The sequence below is a fragment of the Athene noctua genome, chromosome Z (assembly GCF_965140245.1).
Source record: "Athene noctua chromosome Z, bAthNoc1.hap1.1, whole genome shotgun sequence".
NCBI classification, from domain to species: Eukaryota; Metazoa; Chordata; class Aves; order Strigiformes; family Strigidae; genus Athene; species Athene noctua.
In genome coordinates this window covers 26,412,429-26,432,718 of record NC_134077.1, presented here as the reverse complement: position 1 = coordinate 26,432,718, position 20,290 = coordinate 26,412,429, and the positions used below count along the sequence as shown (strand labels likewise).

The 20,290-nt window shown below is 37.0% G+C and overlaps 1 protein-coding gene across 1 annotated transcript in view; it reads right to left on the bottom strand.

Annotated features, from left to right (window-relative positions):
- Window positions 1-20,290, bottom strand: part of DMGDH (dimethylglycine dehydrogenase) — a 44,942-nt gene that overhangs the window by 10,346 nt on the left and 14,306 nt on the right. Inside the window, exons 6-14 of the mRNA XM_074932576.1 lie at window positions 17,305-17,553; window positions 15,930-16,128; window positions 11,141-11,310; window positions 10,832-10,985; window positions 9,808-9,973; window positions 7,159-7,289; window positions 5,494-5,711; window positions 4,461-4,618; window positions 3,340-3,399 (exon numbers count right to left, since the gene is read on the bottom strand). Coding sequence (XP_074788677.1) covers window positions 3,340-3,399; window positions 4,461-4,618; window positions 5,494-5,711; window positions 7,159-7,289; window positions 9,808-9,973; window positions 10,832-10,985; window positions 11,141-11,310; window positions 15,930-16,128; window positions 17,305-17,553 — 1,505 coding nt within the window. The remainder of the gene's footprint in view (window positions 1-3,339; window positions 3,400-4,460; window positions 4,619-5,493; window positions 5,712-7,158; window positions 7,290-9,807; window positions 9,974-10,831; window positions 10,986-11,140; window positions 11,311-15,929; window positions 16,129-17,304; window positions 17,554-20,290) is intronic.

Below are 20,290 nucleotides of genomic sequence, written 5' to 3'. Positions count from 1 at the left end.
GCGATATACTATATTTTTGACCACTTACACCTGAGAAAGTGCAAATGTGCAGAAGAACTAAAACGGTATTCTGGGATGTGGAGAAAAAGAATTGCAAATTTTTCTTTTTTAAAGATTTTCTGTGAATTTTCTGCCACAAAGACTATTAGGACTCTATCAAGTATTTAGTAGCAGAGTGCTTATTCATGAAATCAGGCTATCTAAATGTAATTGAACAACCAAATGAAAGACTACAAGTGCTAGAAAAAATTCCACCCCTAAAACAGACAGATTTTGCTGTGAAGTTATGAAGACATTGTATATTCTAATTTAGAACTTAATCCTGTTCCTGTCCCTCCACTTTGGTTTAAACACAAACCATCCCACTCATCTGTGCAAGGAAGCAACTAACACCAACATTAGAGAAAAAAGGAGTATCAAGCTGAGCCTAGACAAAACCACATAGAACAATACCCTTTCTTCAACCTCACTGATAAAATGAAAGTTGCCACAGAAATCTTGAGGAAACAGATTTACTTATTGTCATGCTAGAATTTAATAGACTGTGGGTGAAAACATTGTCAACTTGAGCTTTTAAGAATTTTTCCTGTTGCTCATCACAAAAAAACTACTAGTCCGTATGTACCTGAAGATGATGCATACACTAAACTTTGTAAACTTAGAGAAATATCAGGATTTCATTGGGAATTTGCATATCTTGATATTTATTGCACAGATCTCTGAATGTCCTCTCATGGAAATTAAAATACTTTTTTATTGTATTACCTTCACTGGCATTTGATTGTTCATTCACTTTAATCTGTTCAGAAACTGGTTACATTTGCCATGACATATCACTGGAGGTTCACTTATGTTGAAGTCTCTTTGCCCATTCTGTGAACTATTTCAGCTGCTTGTTGCACAGTAAGAAGCACCCTAGTAACTGAACAGTGCATTTTGGTTTTAATTTACACAGAAATCAGCACTTTACCCAGCTGGGTGTGCATGCTTAAAGGAATAAAGCTTGTTAGGAAATTAAAAGACCAAGATGTCAAAAATAAGTATTAGGTATCTGTTTCTTGTACTTTTTGTCTCATTTTCCCTTTGGGGGGAAAGTTTTCTTTACAATAGGAACAAATGATAACAGAGTATTTTGCTTGTATTTAGTCACAGTGGCCTGTAAGAAATGCTGAGGTTTATGCCATGCCAAACAGACACCAAAATCAGAGGCATGGAACTGGGACTCAGAGCCCCAAAGTGCCAAGAAACAGAGTAAATAATCTCACATTGCACTTCATGCTACAATGTTTAGTCTGCTTCCAATATCTGAGTTAGCTCAGGTACCTCTGCAGTGTCAACATACAGTCACAAGTGCCCTCATTTGAGTTAATAAATAAACATTGATTATTTCCTTTTTCCCATCAGATCAGCAGAACTGGCAAATGATTTCGGGTGACATCCTGCATCTATGCTGGAGATTCATTCCTGCCCATTTGTCTAAAATGTGAGTATCTGCTCCAGAGAGTTGTTCCAAGCCTGTATTTCAAACGTGCAGAGAAGAGTGCAGAGCAATAAAGAATCATGTGCTTCATGCACATTAGTGCCTTCATATGTTCTGCATGGGCATCTTGGCAAGAAACAGCTTTCCCTGCTTATGGCTGCTTTCCTGATTATACTTCTTAAAAAAAAGTAAAAGAAAACAACAGATATATCAAATGGAAGTGGAAAGAAAAAACAGTAATAGTAGCATTATTTTTTATTGTATTCCACTGTAATCCTCAGGATGGGAAAGTCCTTCATGAACAAATACAACAGAATCCTATTCTGTAAGAGTCTGTATTTCTCTTGCATGTGTCATTTACTTTGATTAGGGCAAAATGACACTACCCAATGGAGACAGCTGTAACTCCACTACACGTAGGAACTGCCATTGACACCCCTGGGAGCACCTTGCCTTGATCCTGCACAGGCTGGAGAACTTTAATGTCTATAGAGAGGTTCAACAGTTGGAGATGAAAACCATTTTCCTGGGCTTGCCCCTGTTCTGGTCGGTGAAACTGCCTCATAAAGCACCTTTTTAGGTTTAACATGCCTCTGTAATTCTTGCCTACCCAAAGTTTAAGATTTGTTTATTTGGAGCTATAACAAAGTTCGGAATGTTTTTTTATCTGTTCCACAGTGCCTCCACATAACATGGCAAAGAGTATAAAGGGTCATTTATTATCTGATTTACTACCATTTCAGGTATAAAGGAAACATAAATAAGAACAGAGTTTGTCCCCATATCACATCACATCATTGTAAAGATTAAATGTTTCACAAACATTAATTTTTCTTCTTGATCTCCCTTATGTAAAAATGCTGCCACTTTATTTTACAGATGAAAATCCAGATGAGGCAAAAGATTAAGTCAGAAATAGCCCCTCATTTAAGGCACCTAACTTGAAATGTCTAGGACCTGATTTTTTACATTAGAAACTTCACATCCACTATGCAGTCAACTGCTGTTTGAGTTGATGGGCTAACTCGTAGCAACAGATGGCATTAGAGCTGCACAGGAAACTATTTCACCAGGTTTCATGGAAAGGTCCTCAATTTGAGAGAGTCTGGACTTTTGGTTTGGGATTCACTTGGACTGGAAAAGAGAATTACAAGCAATTTCTGTTTCAAATAGACTATAAAAGAGTTTGAATTGTTAAAATATTAACATAAGAAAATTAAGATGCTGATAAAAGGATAGAATAGCATGTTTTCATTTTTACTGCACATTTCAATTCAGCTAGTCCCGTTCTCTAAAATTCAAATCAGGCAGGAACAAGTTATGAGCAGAGGACCTCTTCAGAAATTCTGTGAATTAGTTATTTTTTAACCAATATATTAATTTAACTTATATTTGACTTACATCTAAGTTGTCAGTCAGCAGTTCTTCTAAAAAATTTATTGTTTTTTTCAGGAGTTTCTGTACTAGAATGGTAGCCAGAGAAATGACCCTACAGACAACTCCTTTAGTGAGAATGAGCAGGCGAAACATTTTCACAATATGAACAGGCTTGTTCAGTTTGTATATACATACTATATGTTTACATTTCTCTATGAAAATAAACCACAGAGTTATTTTTCATGTAGACAATATTTAGTATTTGCAGCTTTCTGATCTAACATATAATTCTGTTAGCAAAAAACATGGAAACATACAAAACACTTTTTTAAACAAATCAGTATTTATAAAGTAATTATTCTTACAATTGCTCAGTTTATTTTCTAAATCTATTTTATTTTACAGATAATGATATTTTTCTTTTCAAACACTTAAAAGACTAATCTTGGCAATAAAAGAACACTGAAAATAATAAGACATACCTTGTTTAGCTTTACAAAGTAGTCCAGTCCCGCTTCTAAGGGATTAGTGTCACAGTTCATCTGTTAAAAAATATAAATTCACTATCCATACATGATGGACCATCATAGCTTTTGGGTTGGGGGGTTTATTTATTTGTTCTGTGCATCCTTCTATTTACTCCTGTGTCAATGCCTTCCAAGTTGCATATGTGCAACTTCCATTTGAATACACTGCAAGCTTCAAATGTGCAATTTCAACAGAGTATTTACTATTATGCCTAATACAACATATAGATATATAAATCATTCATCTAAGTTTCAATATGCAAAGTAAGCACTTATTTCAGTAAGAAACAGGATTTTTCCTCAAAGCAGAATGGAAGCTGCAGAAGATTGAATAACTGAGGTATGCACATTAATTCCACACAGAAGAATGTCATACCTAGAGAGGAAAATAAAACACAAAGCCAATTGTATTCACCACCTTCTCATTAGGTATAGGGGCAAAGATCTGTTTAGGCAGCATTTGAGGAAAGAATGAAAATAATTGTCACAAGACAAGTAAAAAGGACCCCTAAATGCCTACCATTTCACCTTCCTGAGTTCTTTTGTTTCCAAAGGAATTAGGAAAATTTCAGGTAAGTAGAAATTATACTGATTTTCCCCAGATCCTCTAGGCCCCCTGAATAGCTCTTTACTGTGGGTAAGCAATTTCGGCAGAAACAAGCTAATGGGAAATGAAAAATTCCAAATACATTATGAAGCAGGAGTAATTGGCCTCTCATGACACAGTTATTACAAAACCAAAACATTTTCAGAATCTATCAGCCAAACCTTTGATTTCAAAACACTAGAGCTCAGAAAAACCCTCATAATTTTGTTATGCACAAGAGGGAAAACCATCAGTGAATGAAAAATTAAGTGTCTCTTTGCCAGCAGTGCAATTGATTATACTAGCTATTTTTATTTAGAAAATACACTGTTCAGAATTATAGCAGCTTTTTCCTGCTCAAGTTGAATTTTCTTTTCATGCTAAACTGAGAAACAACAAATACTATCTATGCTAACTCTGACTAAAGGCTGTATATTCACAATTAAATAAAAGAAACAGAAAGAATAATAAAGAATTCGTATTTCCTGACCTCTGCCCCCCAGGCTCGGAAACCCTTTTCCAGTCTTAATGCATTCAGAGCATATGTTCCAAAGTTATCAATTCCCTCTTTTTGGCCAGCTTCCATGATTGCACCGTAAAGAGCTGCAGAATCTTCTTTTCTATGATAGAGCTCCCAACCCAATTCACCTGTTACACAAACAAGATTAATGGTTTCACCAGCTCAACAATGAAACAGTCCTAATAAAATACAATCCTATCCTTGGTAAAAAGTGTGGGTCAATCCTGTAAGTGTTAATTCACATTTTAGGGTCAATGCTGCTATCACATAGCAAGTGTAATTCCCTGCAAGAACCACCAGAGCATTTATACCCTAGATCTGAAGCAGTGGTACTATTATTCTAATTGAAACTGGTAACTGAAATTAGGGAGGAGGGGAGAGAAGAAATAATCAGAATAACCAGTAAGAAAGGTCATGTAACAAAGTCACAATGAGAGATGAAGCTTAAGGGCAATATGAACAGATGATGACAAGTGAACAGCAAGTGTAAGCATAAAATTAATGTGTTGTCTCATATATATGACAATAGAAAGAGAAAATGACAAGGACTTCAGCTACTTCAGAATGCTTTAAATTCAGACTATTGCAGTAGAGATGGACATAAAAAGAAATAATAAAAAGTGAGAAAAACACTCAGCACTACAGCATTATATTTTCAAGGCACTTGACAAACACTAATATACGGTAATCCAGAAACAATTCTTGACGTTGGTTTTGCAGCAAATACCACAGGGGTTATCAGAGCTGGCCTTTTGTTCTGTAAAATAAATATTTACACTATAGGGTATTCAAGAGAAAAAGATCTTGGAAAACTCAGCACAGAGTCTGACCATATCATGTTTGAAAATCAATGTGCTGTTTCCTCACACATTTATATATAAAATGTAATTAACCTATTGCTTATGAATACATGATGAGATCTATTTTACAGTGTAATTTTAATTATACTTATTATTCTATTCATTGTTTCTTTCCTTAAGAGTCTGTTTTCTCTATTGCTTACCTGTGTATGATATCCTAATGGCAGTAACAGCAATATCATAAAGTTTCAAATGTCTAGACTGGAGAAACTTAAATGAACCATCGCTCAGATCTTCATTTGTCAACTTCTGGAGGACCTGTCGTGCATACGGACCTGCGACACCAAGTACTCCCATCTCATCTGTCATGTTTTCTATTTCAACTTTGTATCCACCTCTCATTACCTCCTCTTCTATCCATCTGCCCATAAAACACAACACAGATGTTAAAATTTTTATTGAAAAATTACTGATTTCAATAAAATTTAAAAATGAATAATTTTTGATTAGTATTCATCTTCCCAGTAGCTCCCAGTCCCACACCTTCTAAAAAAAAAAGGAAGTATGTGCTACAATAGATAGTCAAATCCCTCACTGGTGTTAAACAGTGTTTTCTGGTGAGATACCAATACAGGAACACAGGTATCTGGGATACAGCCAGGAAAGGAGAGAATTTAAATAGGTGGAACAGTATTTTCAAGAAGAGAGAAAGAAGTAATCTCATAGGACTGAATACAGATTTGCCTTTGGATCCAGAATGTGTTAATAAAATGTCAACATACAAAAAGAGTAAGCAATAAATACAGTGAACATAAGAAATCTTCAAACAAATTCCTGTGTCAACAGAAATGTACAACCAGGTTTGTTCCTGAATCACTGAATACAGTATGTGAAGTATTGGCAGGAAGTTCAGTTTTGATTTAGTCAAAACCATTAGCTATTTATTGTCTTTCAGGAAGTTTACAAAATAAATTAAATTAGTATTTTAACATTTTATTAAGTACTACTTTCTTAAGCAGTGTTCAAAGATCACAGGCACAGCGGAGTACCAAACAGGACTGTAGAAATTTTGTAGAATCAAATGCATTAGACCAGATTCTGCTATTTGGGTCCTGAATGTGCCAACGGTCCTACTGATTCCCATAGGACTGTTACGAAACAGTATATTATTCACTGTGTGTTGGGGTAGCAAATTTAAGTCTTTTATGTACTGGCTCATTTTGAATAACGGATTTGTCAGCAATCTCCAGTAAGAAAAATTCTTTTCCTTAGTATGTATGTGCAGCCACTAATAGCACTAGAAATGTCACTGCCAGTGCTCATCTAATGAAAAACATTTTAATGAAGTTATCCTGCAACTGCTTCTATTTCCTTTCTTTCTGTCGTTTTACTTTGTGACCCCAGCGCCCAAAGCAGAAGACATTATCAGAGTATCAGGAAGACTGCACTACCCACCTGTATTGGCCAGGTCAGTGCCTCTGGGGTCATCCATGTTTAAAGCCAATTTTTTTTTTTTTTTGCGTAAGAGAAAATACTAGAAAGGAACAACCATGTTGTGTTCCATCAGACAATGGCAAACACAAACAGGTTCAACAACAAAACAAGAACTAACTCCATTGAAGTATATTACATAACTATTAGTAAAGTCTCTTTTTACATCAGCAATAATCGAGTATGCAACTGCTTATACTTCAGGATTCAAGTCAACCAAGTTTCTAAGAAACCAAATCAATAAATAAGTAGAATTCTCGTAAACTTAGTGAAAGGTTTGTTGAGTAATAATGAAGAATTTGGCACTTAGTAAAAAGATTTCTATATTAATGTGACTGTACAGCACTATGTACTTACTATATCAAAAATAAACTAACCTCAGATCATGGAGTTCTGACCCTGAGCCAGTTACAAGCATAAATTCTCCAGGATACAGTTGAGAGACTGTTAGCTCAGCATAAACTTTTCCTCTTGGTGTTAACATATGGCTTATATTTGTGGAACCCACCTAAAGAATAAATTTGCAATTATTAAGAATGCAAAATAAAATTTCAGAATTCTTAAACATTTATATATATGGAAATATGTCTTCACTTGAAAAAATAATTTTTTAGTGTTTGTCCTGCTATGCTATAATAGGAGTGGATAGATACACAATTGGCCAAGCTTAAGCTCTACAGTAGAAACTTCAGATTTTTCTTTATAGAAAAAAAAATGAAATTTTTGAAATAAGATAAATTAAGACCTTTATAAATGTTTGTTAATTCTGTATTAGACAAGGCATTCACTTGATTTCAGAATGCACGCTACACTTGATTTCAGAATGCATTTTCAATGCAAATTTAATTTTAGTTTGTCCTCTGATCTTCAGAATAAAAAATTATATGTGTCATTGACATAAATATTCTTTTTCAGTCATATATATAAGGTTTTCAGGATCCAAAAAGGGTAACATTTACTTTGACCCTTACTTTAAAGAAATATCAGTTGGCTTATGCTTTTGTGGCCCTGATTTATGTATGCTTTTATATTTTATGAATATGCTGACTATGAATCTGCACCTCTGTACATTTGAATCAGGTTCTGTGTAGAATTATGATCTCCAGAGGCAAAATTTCAACTAACAGTTGTTTAGCTGTGACCATAAAACATACACATGGTCATACAGGTATCATCCCTAGAAAAAAAATGAAAGTGCATAGCTGTTGTGCTGGTCTAGTTCCAGAGGAAAATTTTAATGTCTCTTATTTCATTCTGCTTTCATAAGAACCTTGTCAATCACCCAGTCAGTGTTCAGATTCCACGCATGGAATGAATAAAAAAAGGAAAAATATTGCAGATATTCTTCTGTTAAGTCATATTATATTAATATAGTTACTGGCATATTACAGGCACATAGCTGAATTTTTCAGGATCTGATGCTAGTCACAGTCAAACTGTTGTGATACAAGTATATCTCCAGTAACTTCAATGAATTATTTTATGATGCAGACAAGCACAAATGGTACAAAAAATCAGACTACTTAAATAACCAACTGTTGTGAATGCTGGATTTTTAAATGGACTCATAAATTTTTCATTCTACTTTGCTGTCTAGCCTCCTTTTTTACCTTAGCAACATTGACCTCCATAGAAAGCACTTGCTTAGTTCTCATAATTTCCTGTTTAATCTTGCTTTTCTTCCACCACAGAAATATATTCAGCATTACCCATGCCCACTGATGACACAGTTACCCTGCTGCTACCCCTAACTAGAAAGAAGACAAACTTTTAATCTATCACAATTGTTATCAGAAAATTAATACAGTAAAAAAAACCAAACCTACATGGCATCAGATTCCTCTTTCTCCTAAACCTACAGGATACCATTCTTGTGTACAGCCTTCCCATTCAGTTGGCTCTGACCTCTGAGAAGTCCCAGAGTACTTACTATTTCCCTGTGCTTCTTCGCTCTGGTGTCTGAAGCACCTAAAACCATCACCTACAGCAAAAACTTAATGAAATTCTGTGCTGAAATGAGCACTTCAGAAAGGGACAATCTGCTTGCTGGAGGTGTGTCTTTGAAGTTAAAGACACTACATGAGAGATGTTGACAAAGCATGAAGATACAGGAACTCATGGAGCACCACCATAAACTGAGGATCAAGAATAAGAAACATGGGGCAGTTTGTCACAGTATGTAATTTTTGAAAACAGGATCATATTCTAAGCATTTGTGAGCAGCCACACTTGTAGAGAAAGGACAGGTGTGAGCTGAAAGCTGAATATCCAGAGTACTTGCAACCTTGCCTGCTCCAGGCAAGCAGTTGGAAAACAGTCAGTATGAGAGGGTGGAAAACAAGCACAAGTCATATTTGAAGAAAACCCAAACAATAAAACCATTCCCTTGGGCATCCAAGAAGAATACAATATACAGCTATGGTCAGGCAAAAGCACCTTTCACTGCTCTGCTGCTTCAAGCTGCCACAGTATGGCACAGTTTTAGGCAGGCAGCTGCCAAGCTATTCTACTATTACTCTAAAAGAATTCCAGGTCAGATTCACTTGGACTTCTTTAGAAAAAGATTTGAAACACAGGAGGTTCTGTCTGAACATAAGAAAGCACTTTTTCTACCGTAAAGGTGGCTGAGCACAGGAACAGGTTGTCCAGAGAGCTGGTGAAATCTCCATCCTTGGAGATACTCAAAAGCTATCTGGACATAGCTCTAGGCAATGAGCTCCAGGTGACCTGCTTAAACAGGGGTTTAGATAAAATGATCTCCAGAGGTCCCTTCCAACATCAACTATTCTATGATTCAATGATCTGTGTCAAAAGGTACTTCTCCTTGGGGCTGCTCTAGTATAAATTCCACTGTTCATGCTCTTAACTGAGTGAAATACATCGCCTGACACAGCAATTCCTCCAAAGGATCTGAGCATTTGGTATCTCAAAGATACAGCAATAATCTTATGCTTCATTTTTCATTTCTGAAACAGATCTTGTTTGTCTAAATCCTATATTAAAACAGTTATCACTGTCCCATTTACCTTTGGAACAACATTTGCAAATAGATGATCCAGCAGCTTAACAGAATCTGCACCTTTTACTTTAAACTTGCCAAATGGTGACAGGTCAATCACACCGACTTTTTCCATAACCTGTTTATACTCACGACCCACAGGTTCAAACCAATTTGTGCGCCGAAAACTGGGTCTGTAACAGAGCATTTACACACATAAAACACAATTAGGAAATTTTGTGCTCTTTTCAGCAAAATGTAGTCTTCAGTTTCTTCAGTTTAATAATAACACAAAAGAGATAGACTTTCCTAACTTTAGGTAGCTTACCCAATATTTTCCTTGGTCTAACATTGCTTAATTATTAAAATCCTTTAACAGCAGAGAAAGATATGAGTTGATATTTTATCAACCATTTTGTACAATAAACTCTGAACTCTCAAATGTTAGAAGAAGTAGTCTGTCGTGTAAATTTACAGCATACTTTGTTGCTGAATCATTTACTTGAGTTTAAGGCAAAGTACGTCTACTGCTTTATGAGCTTCATATTAGATTGGGACTCCAGTATCCCTGTGGAAAACATTTGCAGGATGCTTCCTCATGCAAGCAGGTAACTAGGTGGGCAGGCACAGAGAAAAATAAAGAAAAAAAAAAAAAAGGAGGATTGTGCTTCTCCTTTCCTGAGAATTATACAGAGAGGAATGAGTTTTTTCATGAAAACATTATACTGTGCTGCTGATCAAATAAAAAGAAAGATATAAAAATATTAATTTTTAATGAACAAAGTGTTCTTTCATCTCTTCCTGGAGCTAGGCTGCTCTTTCATTCCCCAAACCTAGAAGGGTTACTGGATACTTTGATGTGTGTTTTGAAATGTCTGCATTATCACAATGAAATGGATTCTAAACTATGGAAAAAACAAGAATGAAAGATCTATCTAATAGATACCTTAAGCCAAAAGGAATGATAAATGTACGCTTCTCATTAAATTTAACTCAGCTGGCCCTTGCTATGACAATTTATCAAGAAAAAAAAGAAGAAATCTTTCATTTACTTATATCCAATCTCATCTCCAGGTTTGTAGAACCAATGAGGTTGCTCCCATCCTGCATGGAAGCCCATTGAACATTCTGACTTCAGCAAATCATACAGCCCACTGGTTCTCTCTGTTGGTCTCCCAGCAAACCTTTCTTCTTTAGGGTAACCAACTAGAAGAAAAAAAAATACAACCCAGCAAAACGAAGCCATGGCATAATAAGATCATCAAGATAGAATACATGTATATAAACAGAGAAATCTAGAGGCAGGTTTTGTTAGAATCCACTTTCAGGACATGAATGTATTTTTAAAAATACTTTCTTACCGATGTTATTAAAACCGTAAGATTCTCTTGCTTTGGCTGCTGTGTATTCTGTGGTGGTCCACTTTCCATATCGATTGGGATCTAATTCTATCAGATCAAATGGAGGTTCCCCCTCAAGGATCCAGTCACTGAGGTACTTTCCTATGCCACCAGCATGTATAATGCCATACCTTAAAAACAAGAAAAAGTCCTGCAATGCCAAGCCTTTTTTGTTTAGTTTTTAAGAATCAGTACTAGCATATATGACTAATACACCCCCTATTTTTCTTTCTATTTTTTGGCTTTTTCATGTTGGTTTTTTTTTGTTGTTGCTGTTTTGTCTTGTTTTCCAAGATTACACACTTTATTAACAGTTATTTCTACTGCCTCACTGTCAGCAGCAGAATTCCGTTGCTACTGTACAGGAGTTGCAGCGCGTGAGATTACAGCAAGCTCTTTCTTTGAAGTTCAGAATTTAACAGTCTTTTCTATGGACATTAGAATTCTTTAACAATTAATACAAAAAAACTTCCAAACTTTTGATATCCATTAAATACACTTTCTAGTCAAGAGTCTTCTTTTTCAGACAGGTTTGATTGAACCAGACTCAGATTTGAAACGCTGACTGAGACATTCTAGCAGCTGCAGTGAGTATTTACATTACAGTGACAAGAGTAACAGCAGCAAAAGTCAGGAGGCAACACTACCAAGATAGCTTTAAAGATGCTGAAACACCAGCAGTACTTTTTATATTGCTCCACATAAAATCAGGGAATGTAGAGGAACTGGGGATAAAACTAGAAGACTTGTTTGCAGTGGTGCCAGATTTTGAGAGCTGCCTTTTCTCACCTGGTTTACCTTGTCTGTTCTCCACTGCAACTACAAAGGGAACTGGTTCCAGAAAGCTTATGCTAACAAAGTAAACATGTAGAAAATTTCTGCTACCAGTGTGTAGAAAAAGACTGTTCTGTTTCTACATAATAAGTGTGTGAAGGTTCAGACTGTAGAGAAGATGTCTTGTTAGAAACCTTCCTGAAAGGAACCACACCAGACAGCAAAGGTAAATGCTCAAAAGCTATGAAGTGATAGATTTAAGGTTTTCTTACTTAAATATTTTGTATATAATTCTAACTTTCAAAATGCTTGACATCTTGACTTTCATAGGGAAAAAGCTGTGTCTGAAATGTACTCCTGCAAGTTACCTGGACAACTGGGGACAAGGATATGTTGTACTGTGATATGTGTATGGTGCTACTCAGTCTACATACAACTGAACAGTACCTTCTAATGCTAAATTACAGGCACCTCAGATTTGACACTGACACAGTTAATGACAATTATTAATACCAAATGATTGAAAACTTTTTATTTTAATGCTGCCGTGAATTAGTTTGCCATGGTAAAAAAAAGGAAAAAAAAGTGTTGAAATAGCTTCCTATCTAGGGAAGATGTGAAAATAAATTTTTATTTGTGAAATTCTCCAATGAGCACAACAGAAAAATCCTTGAAGAAATAGTAAATCTGTCCAAAACCAAGTTTAGATTAGCATGCAGCTATTAAATCAGACACTCACACTGAACAGTGAAGCTAAAATAAACTTGAATTGCTGCTCATCAGCTCTGCATTCTGAATTCTATGTCCTCAATTAAATAGGCAAGGATCTTATGAAAAAAAAAAAGTAATCATTTAATTCTAATGCATATGCATAAGAAGAATGAATTCAGATTACACAGACAACTTAGTTCTGGCACTTGTAGAATGCCTGACTTCATAACATTCATTAGATTACTTTGATATAGCGGGGTGTTATCTGTTATTTATTTATTTAAATAAAACAGCAATATCTAACAGCTGAGCACATGAATTAAGTCTGCCAAACACTTCTTCAGGCTGTTCAGCACAAATCTTCAGACTCTCAGCACAAGCTTTTATCACCACAGTTGATGCAGTAAGGACCAGTGCTTGTAAACTGCCACTCTGCAAGTGGCAGAAGTGCTCTACAGAAGGGTTGGCCATTGCTGGTGTTAATTAGGCAGCTCTTAGTTATTCATGGATATAAGTTTTGTTACTATGGCTGTGATGCCTTCAAGAACAGCTCCAGAAGTTTTAAACAGTGTAAGTATCCCTGCATCATTCACTGCAGCCACATGCACAGAGGAACACAATACAGAGATCATTGTATGACTGGGTGCCAACAGACCAAACACCATGAAGTTTTTTAGCTTCATTTGAAGACTGTTGAGCTGATGGCAGGGTAACCCCAGGGGCAAGACAGCCCAGGAGGCTGCCCAGCGCTGTGGAGTTGCTACTACAGGTACAGGACTGCACCTGCGCTGAGTGGTCTCTGCAGATCTTTGCAGCACTGACTGCACAACCAGTTGATTACGGTGCTCATAACTGAGCCTACATTATCAAAGATTTTAAATGTTGCGTGGTGCCCAAATCCCTCATTACCTCAGATAATGGGGAGCTGATTGTATTAACATATCCACTGCAGTACTGCTGCGCAAGAATGAAACACATGCTGTGCAGGGATAGGATAGTACAAGTAGCTGTTAAAAAGTGGTATAGTTTAGGAATCTCAGTCTTCATATAAGGATTCAAAGAAAATCTCCTTAATGAACTGCCCTTTTTTGATTTTCTTGTCTCCTTTCAATCCCTGCCAGATTATCTTCCGCATGGTCCCTGTTCTATTCTTGTGTTTTATCTGTATATGAGTCCTTGCTTCTCACTGATTTTCAACTCATTCCATTCCTTTTTCCTAGTCCCTGTACATCATGGTGCCTTTTGTAGTGTCTTTGTTCTAGGTTTAGTCATTTTTCTATGCCATTTCTGCAGGAAAACTACTGTTCAGTCTCTGGATGTGGAATACTACTGCAGATAGAATGCAGGAATCTTAGAGCAAGATTTACTGAGTCTCAATATATATTTATGAGCTGTAACATTTATAAAGGCTTGTGAACAGGCCTCATAGATAGATTTTGCGAAGAATGGCAGAAAGGTATATGTTTGGGAGAAAGGTCACCTCAGCCAAAAGTGAAGTTCATTCTCAGGAAATGGGGAAGTTAGAGCTTTTCAAAAGCAAGACGTCACCCCCAAAACAACATACCTTCCAATAATCTCGTTCTTTGGAATCATTACACTGCTTTAATTTAAACTTTTTTGAATAAACTTCTAGCCTACTCTTGTTAACATTTTCAAAGTTGTAAGTAACTGAAAATGGGAAGCATTGAGCAACCTTTAATAAACAGTGCTACAAGCTCTGTTAACTATACTTGTTAACTTCTTTGCACAATAAAATGCCTAGGCAAGCTGCTAATTTTAGATAATACAAATCCTCTAAACTAACAGCACTAAGTCCTCTGTCACAATGTCCCTGCTAGTTGACTATAAGATAAGGATTTGCTAATACACACAAAAAATTACAACACTAGTAGAAACACTGCAGTGACCCAGAAGCATAGAACAGAGTCAAAAGTCCCTGAAAAGCATAAAAAGCAATCCAATGACAGCAACATAATTGTGACCTGTGTCTAAGCATGTAGAGATTAATCAAATTTATGAAATAAGCTGTTTAAAGAAACTTAAACATGTAACACTAGTCTTTAGTTTTTCCTATATGGAACTTTGATTCTGCTCCCATTGACATCAGTGAAGGAAAACAGGCTCCAAAGTCTGGCAGCAGAGTAATGAACTTAGTCTTTCTGGTGAACAAGGACTAGGCAAACCACTTTTGTAACTATAAGTTCTGCAAATGTTACTAAAAGATAACAATATTTTTTTTTTTTTAATCCAAGCAGCAAAGGTGAATACCTTTCACAATGAATCATTGCAAAATTACCAAACCTTTTTGAGGGCCTCAGAAACCACATTAGTGATACTGCCTTATCTTACAATCTGAGGGTTTGTTTGGTTTGGATTGAAATACAACTGGAAAAAGCTGAGCTGGATTTTGAACAGCAAATTAGGCAATTGGAAAAACAATGTAAACAGAATGTGTTCAATAACATGAGCCTGGAATTGTATTCAGTTCATTCTATCCATCTTGAATTGGTGGTTAAATGAAGACAATTGAAGAAAAGTCAGTAGGAGTTTTACCACGGACTTCAGTGTGGCCGGAGTACATAAGATGAAAATAACATTCAAAAAAAAATCATAATGAGCAGGAGAATGACAGCAGTAAAACACCCATGTCACACTGCCATCTTCATTTGCTTTCCTCCAACACCCAGCAACGTAAGTTTTCAGTTCAACCTACAACAGTCAGAACAATTACTGTGCTTGTACCCCTAGAGCAGTCAGTCATCCAGTTTGCTGGCAATGCCTTCTGCTTTCAAACTATTCACCCAGAAGTTAATACTTCATATTAAAAGTTCTCCCTGTACCATGCATTCTTGCCCAACTGAAGGGACACCAGTTTCTGCATATGCCAAACAGCTGTTGAACACAATGTAATTCAAAGCAATACATAAAATGAACGGAAAGTGTATTGTAGAATACACAATAATCTCAGGACTTTAAATTGCTGCACAGACAATACCAAGTACTACCCATTACTGCTTCATAAAGTGTCACAGATACTGGCCTGCAGAATAAAAAGAGGAAACAAGTTGAAAAAAATTAGAGTTATGAAGAACAGAGACAGATGAGCTTCTGTTATGTAGGTAGTGGTAATTAAGACTATTTCCAATTACATTTTACGTAAAATATGTGCAAAACAACCCCCAAACCCATAAAAATTAGGAAAGCTTGAGCTGACTGCCATTTTAACAGTATGATAAACAGAAGTTGTCACAAAGAATTTACTCACCCGAAACCAATAGCTACCCAGTAATTTCTGACACCCTGATGTGGTCCCACCATAGGGAGAATGTCTGGAGAATAGGTGATGGGACCCGCAATTGTGTTTACGATGTCTGCTTTTTTCAGAACAGGGACCATTTCCATAGCAGCCTCAACATGCTCCATAATTCTGTCTAAATCAGACTCAAAAAGTTCTTTTCCAAAACCTGCACAAATATTTGACGCTTGTTATATACTTAATTACACTGAAAATAGTTACATTTTAAGTACAGTTATATAATCCACATATCTAAAATTTATATGGAATTAATCAGTGAGTATGTTCAAGCCTTCGCCATCCTACATGAGAAAAATGGCATGCATAAATTCCTAGTTATCTGCAGGATCAAGATTATTGTCACTGCAATTATACTGTCCTTTATACATATTTGTTTAACCCGAAGGTCACAGAAATTCAACAATGAAGTAGAAAGGAAGCGCAGAAACAAAGAAGCTTCCTCCTATGTAATTAAGACACACTTATTTTTCCCAATATGCCAACGAATTGGGGACAGGAAGAAAGAAATTGCCTGTGTCAGCTTACAGTTTCCATGGTATTTAGTGAATTCCTGGATATATTTAACCCTTCAGTTTGGGCTTTAAGCATTATTGAACATCACTCTCTAGAGGGACTTGACACTTTCTGGAGGCAATGACAGTTCAATTCAAAGGCCAACAATGCTGATTGCTCTTCCTTAGGAAACATGTCATGGTTTTATTAAACAGCAACACTATCAACTTCATATAACTTCTGTCTAAAAGTGAATGGAAAGCTGGAGCCTAGATATAACACAGCATATTTTTTTTAATAAGCAGCAGTATGACATAGATAGGATTTTTTTGTACAAAAATTCTGTACAAACCTACAGCTGTTGCACTTATATCCAAGCACCACACTTTATCTAAGACAGTCCTGTGCTATACACATGTTCTTATTTGACAACCACATTATCTCTGGGGGAACAGCAAAAATCCAGAGACCCTGTCAGTACGTTGGAGAGAACTGTAGCTTAGAAAAATCTCTATTCGGTTGCAAAAGGCTACATAACACTGATTTGATGACTGGATCTACACAACACACAGGCACTGGTTCAGAGAGTAGGGTAAGACTATGCTGTAGATATGTATTTTGTGCCTATTTCAGATAGGCTTTTTTATTTTACATTTTTATTTCTATTCACTCTTGTCATTGGAGTTACAACTATCCTTTGAAAAACAGTTTCTGCATTACAATTGTGCATTGCAAATATCTTTTATTTTCCATCAAATAAGGCACGTAATGACAGGCTGCAATTTATACACATTAAAATGTGTGCTAGTGCTTTAATTTAGTTCTTTATTACCTGGTGGGACTCCATTTGTTACCCATGAGTCCTGCAGCTTCATTTTTTCCTCGCTTTCATATGGACCAAATAAAAGACCATCTCTTTCTTGCCTTAGATAATATGATCCTTCTAAGTCACGAATCACGGGCAATTCTGTTTTTAGGGCTTTCACTTCAGGGATAGTTGACGTCACAACATACTGATGATGAACAGGTATGAGAGGGTGCTGCATGCCAATCATCTTGCCTATGTCACGAGCCCAAAAGCCTGAGGATGACAAAAAACAAGCTAGAAATATTCAAACACTGATTTCAGTGAATGGAAAATAACATAAAACATTTGTAGGAAGCACTGCACTTTATGTAATGTGAGAAATATTTTTTTTCCCATATTTCTAATCAAATTATCTTTTATGCTATCCAGCGTAATTTTCACTCCATAATTCCATGTCCTTGTTCCTAATTAAACTATCGTATATTATTCTAGTATACAGATATCAAAAATACATTGCTGGTAAAATATAAATTACAATTCTAGAAGTTCAGATTATTTAACAGTCAGTAAAGACAGTCTGCAATGAAGTCAGAGACACTTAATCAGAATAAATTAGCTCACATTATAGGTGTTAACCTAGCCTCTTAGTATGTTTTCCCAAGTATTAAAGTCCTAACATCCCAATAGAGCAAGGCAGTACTTTGAGACAGCTAACCTCAAGAATTTAAGTTTCTCTCCTCTTTCACATGCATCACATGACTCATGCCTCTCACACAGCAGTCAACCAATTGTGATATTTTTATTGGCGAGTAGTCAATGTGCTCTCCCACAGTTATCCAATTAAAAGTTCTGATACAGACTGTGACCAGAAAATGCAAGCGACAGTTCCGCTGTCCCAGAAGCCTGCTCAAATTTTTTCATGTATACTACTAGGAATAAGTTAAAGAAGATGTAATTCTTCTCTGTTAAGATTTAGCTGGTAAGACACATTCACTTAGTCTGTTACTGTCAAGGTGAGGAAGCCACTTAACTGCCAAACTTACTAGTTTGGGCTCTGCATCATGGCTCACATCTGTTGTGAGGTTGGAACACCACAGACCTGGGAACTGAGCAGGTAAAATTGACTGGGAAGTTTGGAATATCGCTCAGCCCTACTCTCCTGACTCTGTGGATGAAGGAACAAAGGTATCAGAAGTGGCAATGAAGGGGAAATATTCAATGAAGCTGGAGTTTCATGGGAGTCTGGGTTGGGGGAAGACAAAATGGAAGAGGTAGCAGGGCCTTCCAAACAAAAGGTTATGTGTTGCACAGCACTCAGGAAAAGAAGGCAGGCCAGCCTAGTTCCTGGTAACCAACTGTCTCCAAACTGTTAATGAAAAAATATCTGCAGCAAGATTTGCTACCTAACACAGCTATCCCTTCTCCTAGGACTTAGATTCATGTTGCCCAGCTTAACATACAACTTTTCTTGCTGTTTACTCATCTCGCTCAAATGCTCCTACCTGTCTCTTCAATACCATACCCTCCTAGATCGGATGAAAATTTAGCTCTCAGGGCCCTGAGGGTGCTAACAGGCATTAATGATCACCAACAGCCTCACCTGGGACTTCCACACACACCCCTGCTGATGGGCCCAGGAGCCCCATTTCAGGTCAGCTCAGGGCCTTCAGAACCTGTCTAAACTGGATTGATTGTTGGTGTGCCTGTTTACATCTCTGTCACAACCATACCTGTGCCTGGCCATGGACCTCATTGATCCAGACTCTGATCCGTGGACTACTTCCCAGCTTGCCCTCAGCCCAGTCGCGTCTCTATAGTCCTGGTTGTTGATCACTGGGCAGTATCTGACCCTGATTACCGTCACAAGACCTGTTCCTGACCTGTGAATCAACTTCTGGGCTTGGCCTTAGCTGCCTGTGCCTCATCCCCACAAGCCTGGCTGGAGATACGGACTGTGGGATGAGCCCCAGCTGCTGGGCCTGGGCCTGCCCTGCTCCCTCCCTTGTGCCCTATAGGATGGAGCCCTTCCTGGCTTGGCTTCTGCCCTGCCAGCCTTGTTACCACACTTGTCTCCCTGCCCTGTGGCTGGCACGTGCTGCTTGCTGACATTAAGTTGGGAATATACCTTCTCATCTCTGTCATGGCCTAAAGCCAGGGTAATTACAAAAGCTGAGCTGGGTTGTGCTGGCTGGCCTTGTACCATTCCCCCACACCAAGAGGCCTGTCAGTCTCTTATTTAATATTACAAACCAGCCTCAGGGTTTAACACCCATGGTTTTTAAAAATGCAAAGTTACAGAGGAAAATGTTTTCTGTGATGACTCACTTGACAGTTGGTGACAGCCAGCTAAAGCAAGGGAGCAGGAAATCCAGGATCATGCTAAAGAGATCTGTTCAATTAAAAGCTCCCACCCAATAAATACCCCAGTATCTGTTGCTCTGCAAAAAAAGAAAGGCTGCTTTTTCTTAATGGCAACCTCGCCACTTGGAGGAGACTCACTGACAGAACACATTGTTAAGTCAGTTAAATTGGCTCAGGGAAGATCATGCACTGTGTCATACAGTGAGTGATACAAAATATCCTTTAAGACTACTGAAACCTGATTTATGCTCACTTACACCAAAAACAATAAAAAAATTCTAGTAAAGTTGAATTTCTAGCACATCTGCAAAGATTTCCTCTTACACATGACAAATACAAATATGGATTAAGTGGAGGCTAACAATCTTTGGGGAACTTCTTTTGATTTGGGCATTTCCATGTCACCTACAAAGAAAACTATTTTAAGGTGGAATTATGACCCACAGAGGGGAAGGAAAGGTGAAGTACCAGAAAATTCCATCTCTAGTATCATGCATTGTTTTCCTGCCAAAATTGCTTAGACTTGAAGAGATATTTGGAAAAGAAATAATGCTGCAGGGATGTGGTCCTAATAAATTCACTATTTTGCTTACTCGTTAAAACAGAATCTGTGGGAAAATACAGAGAGCAAGCATATTCAAGCTCCTCA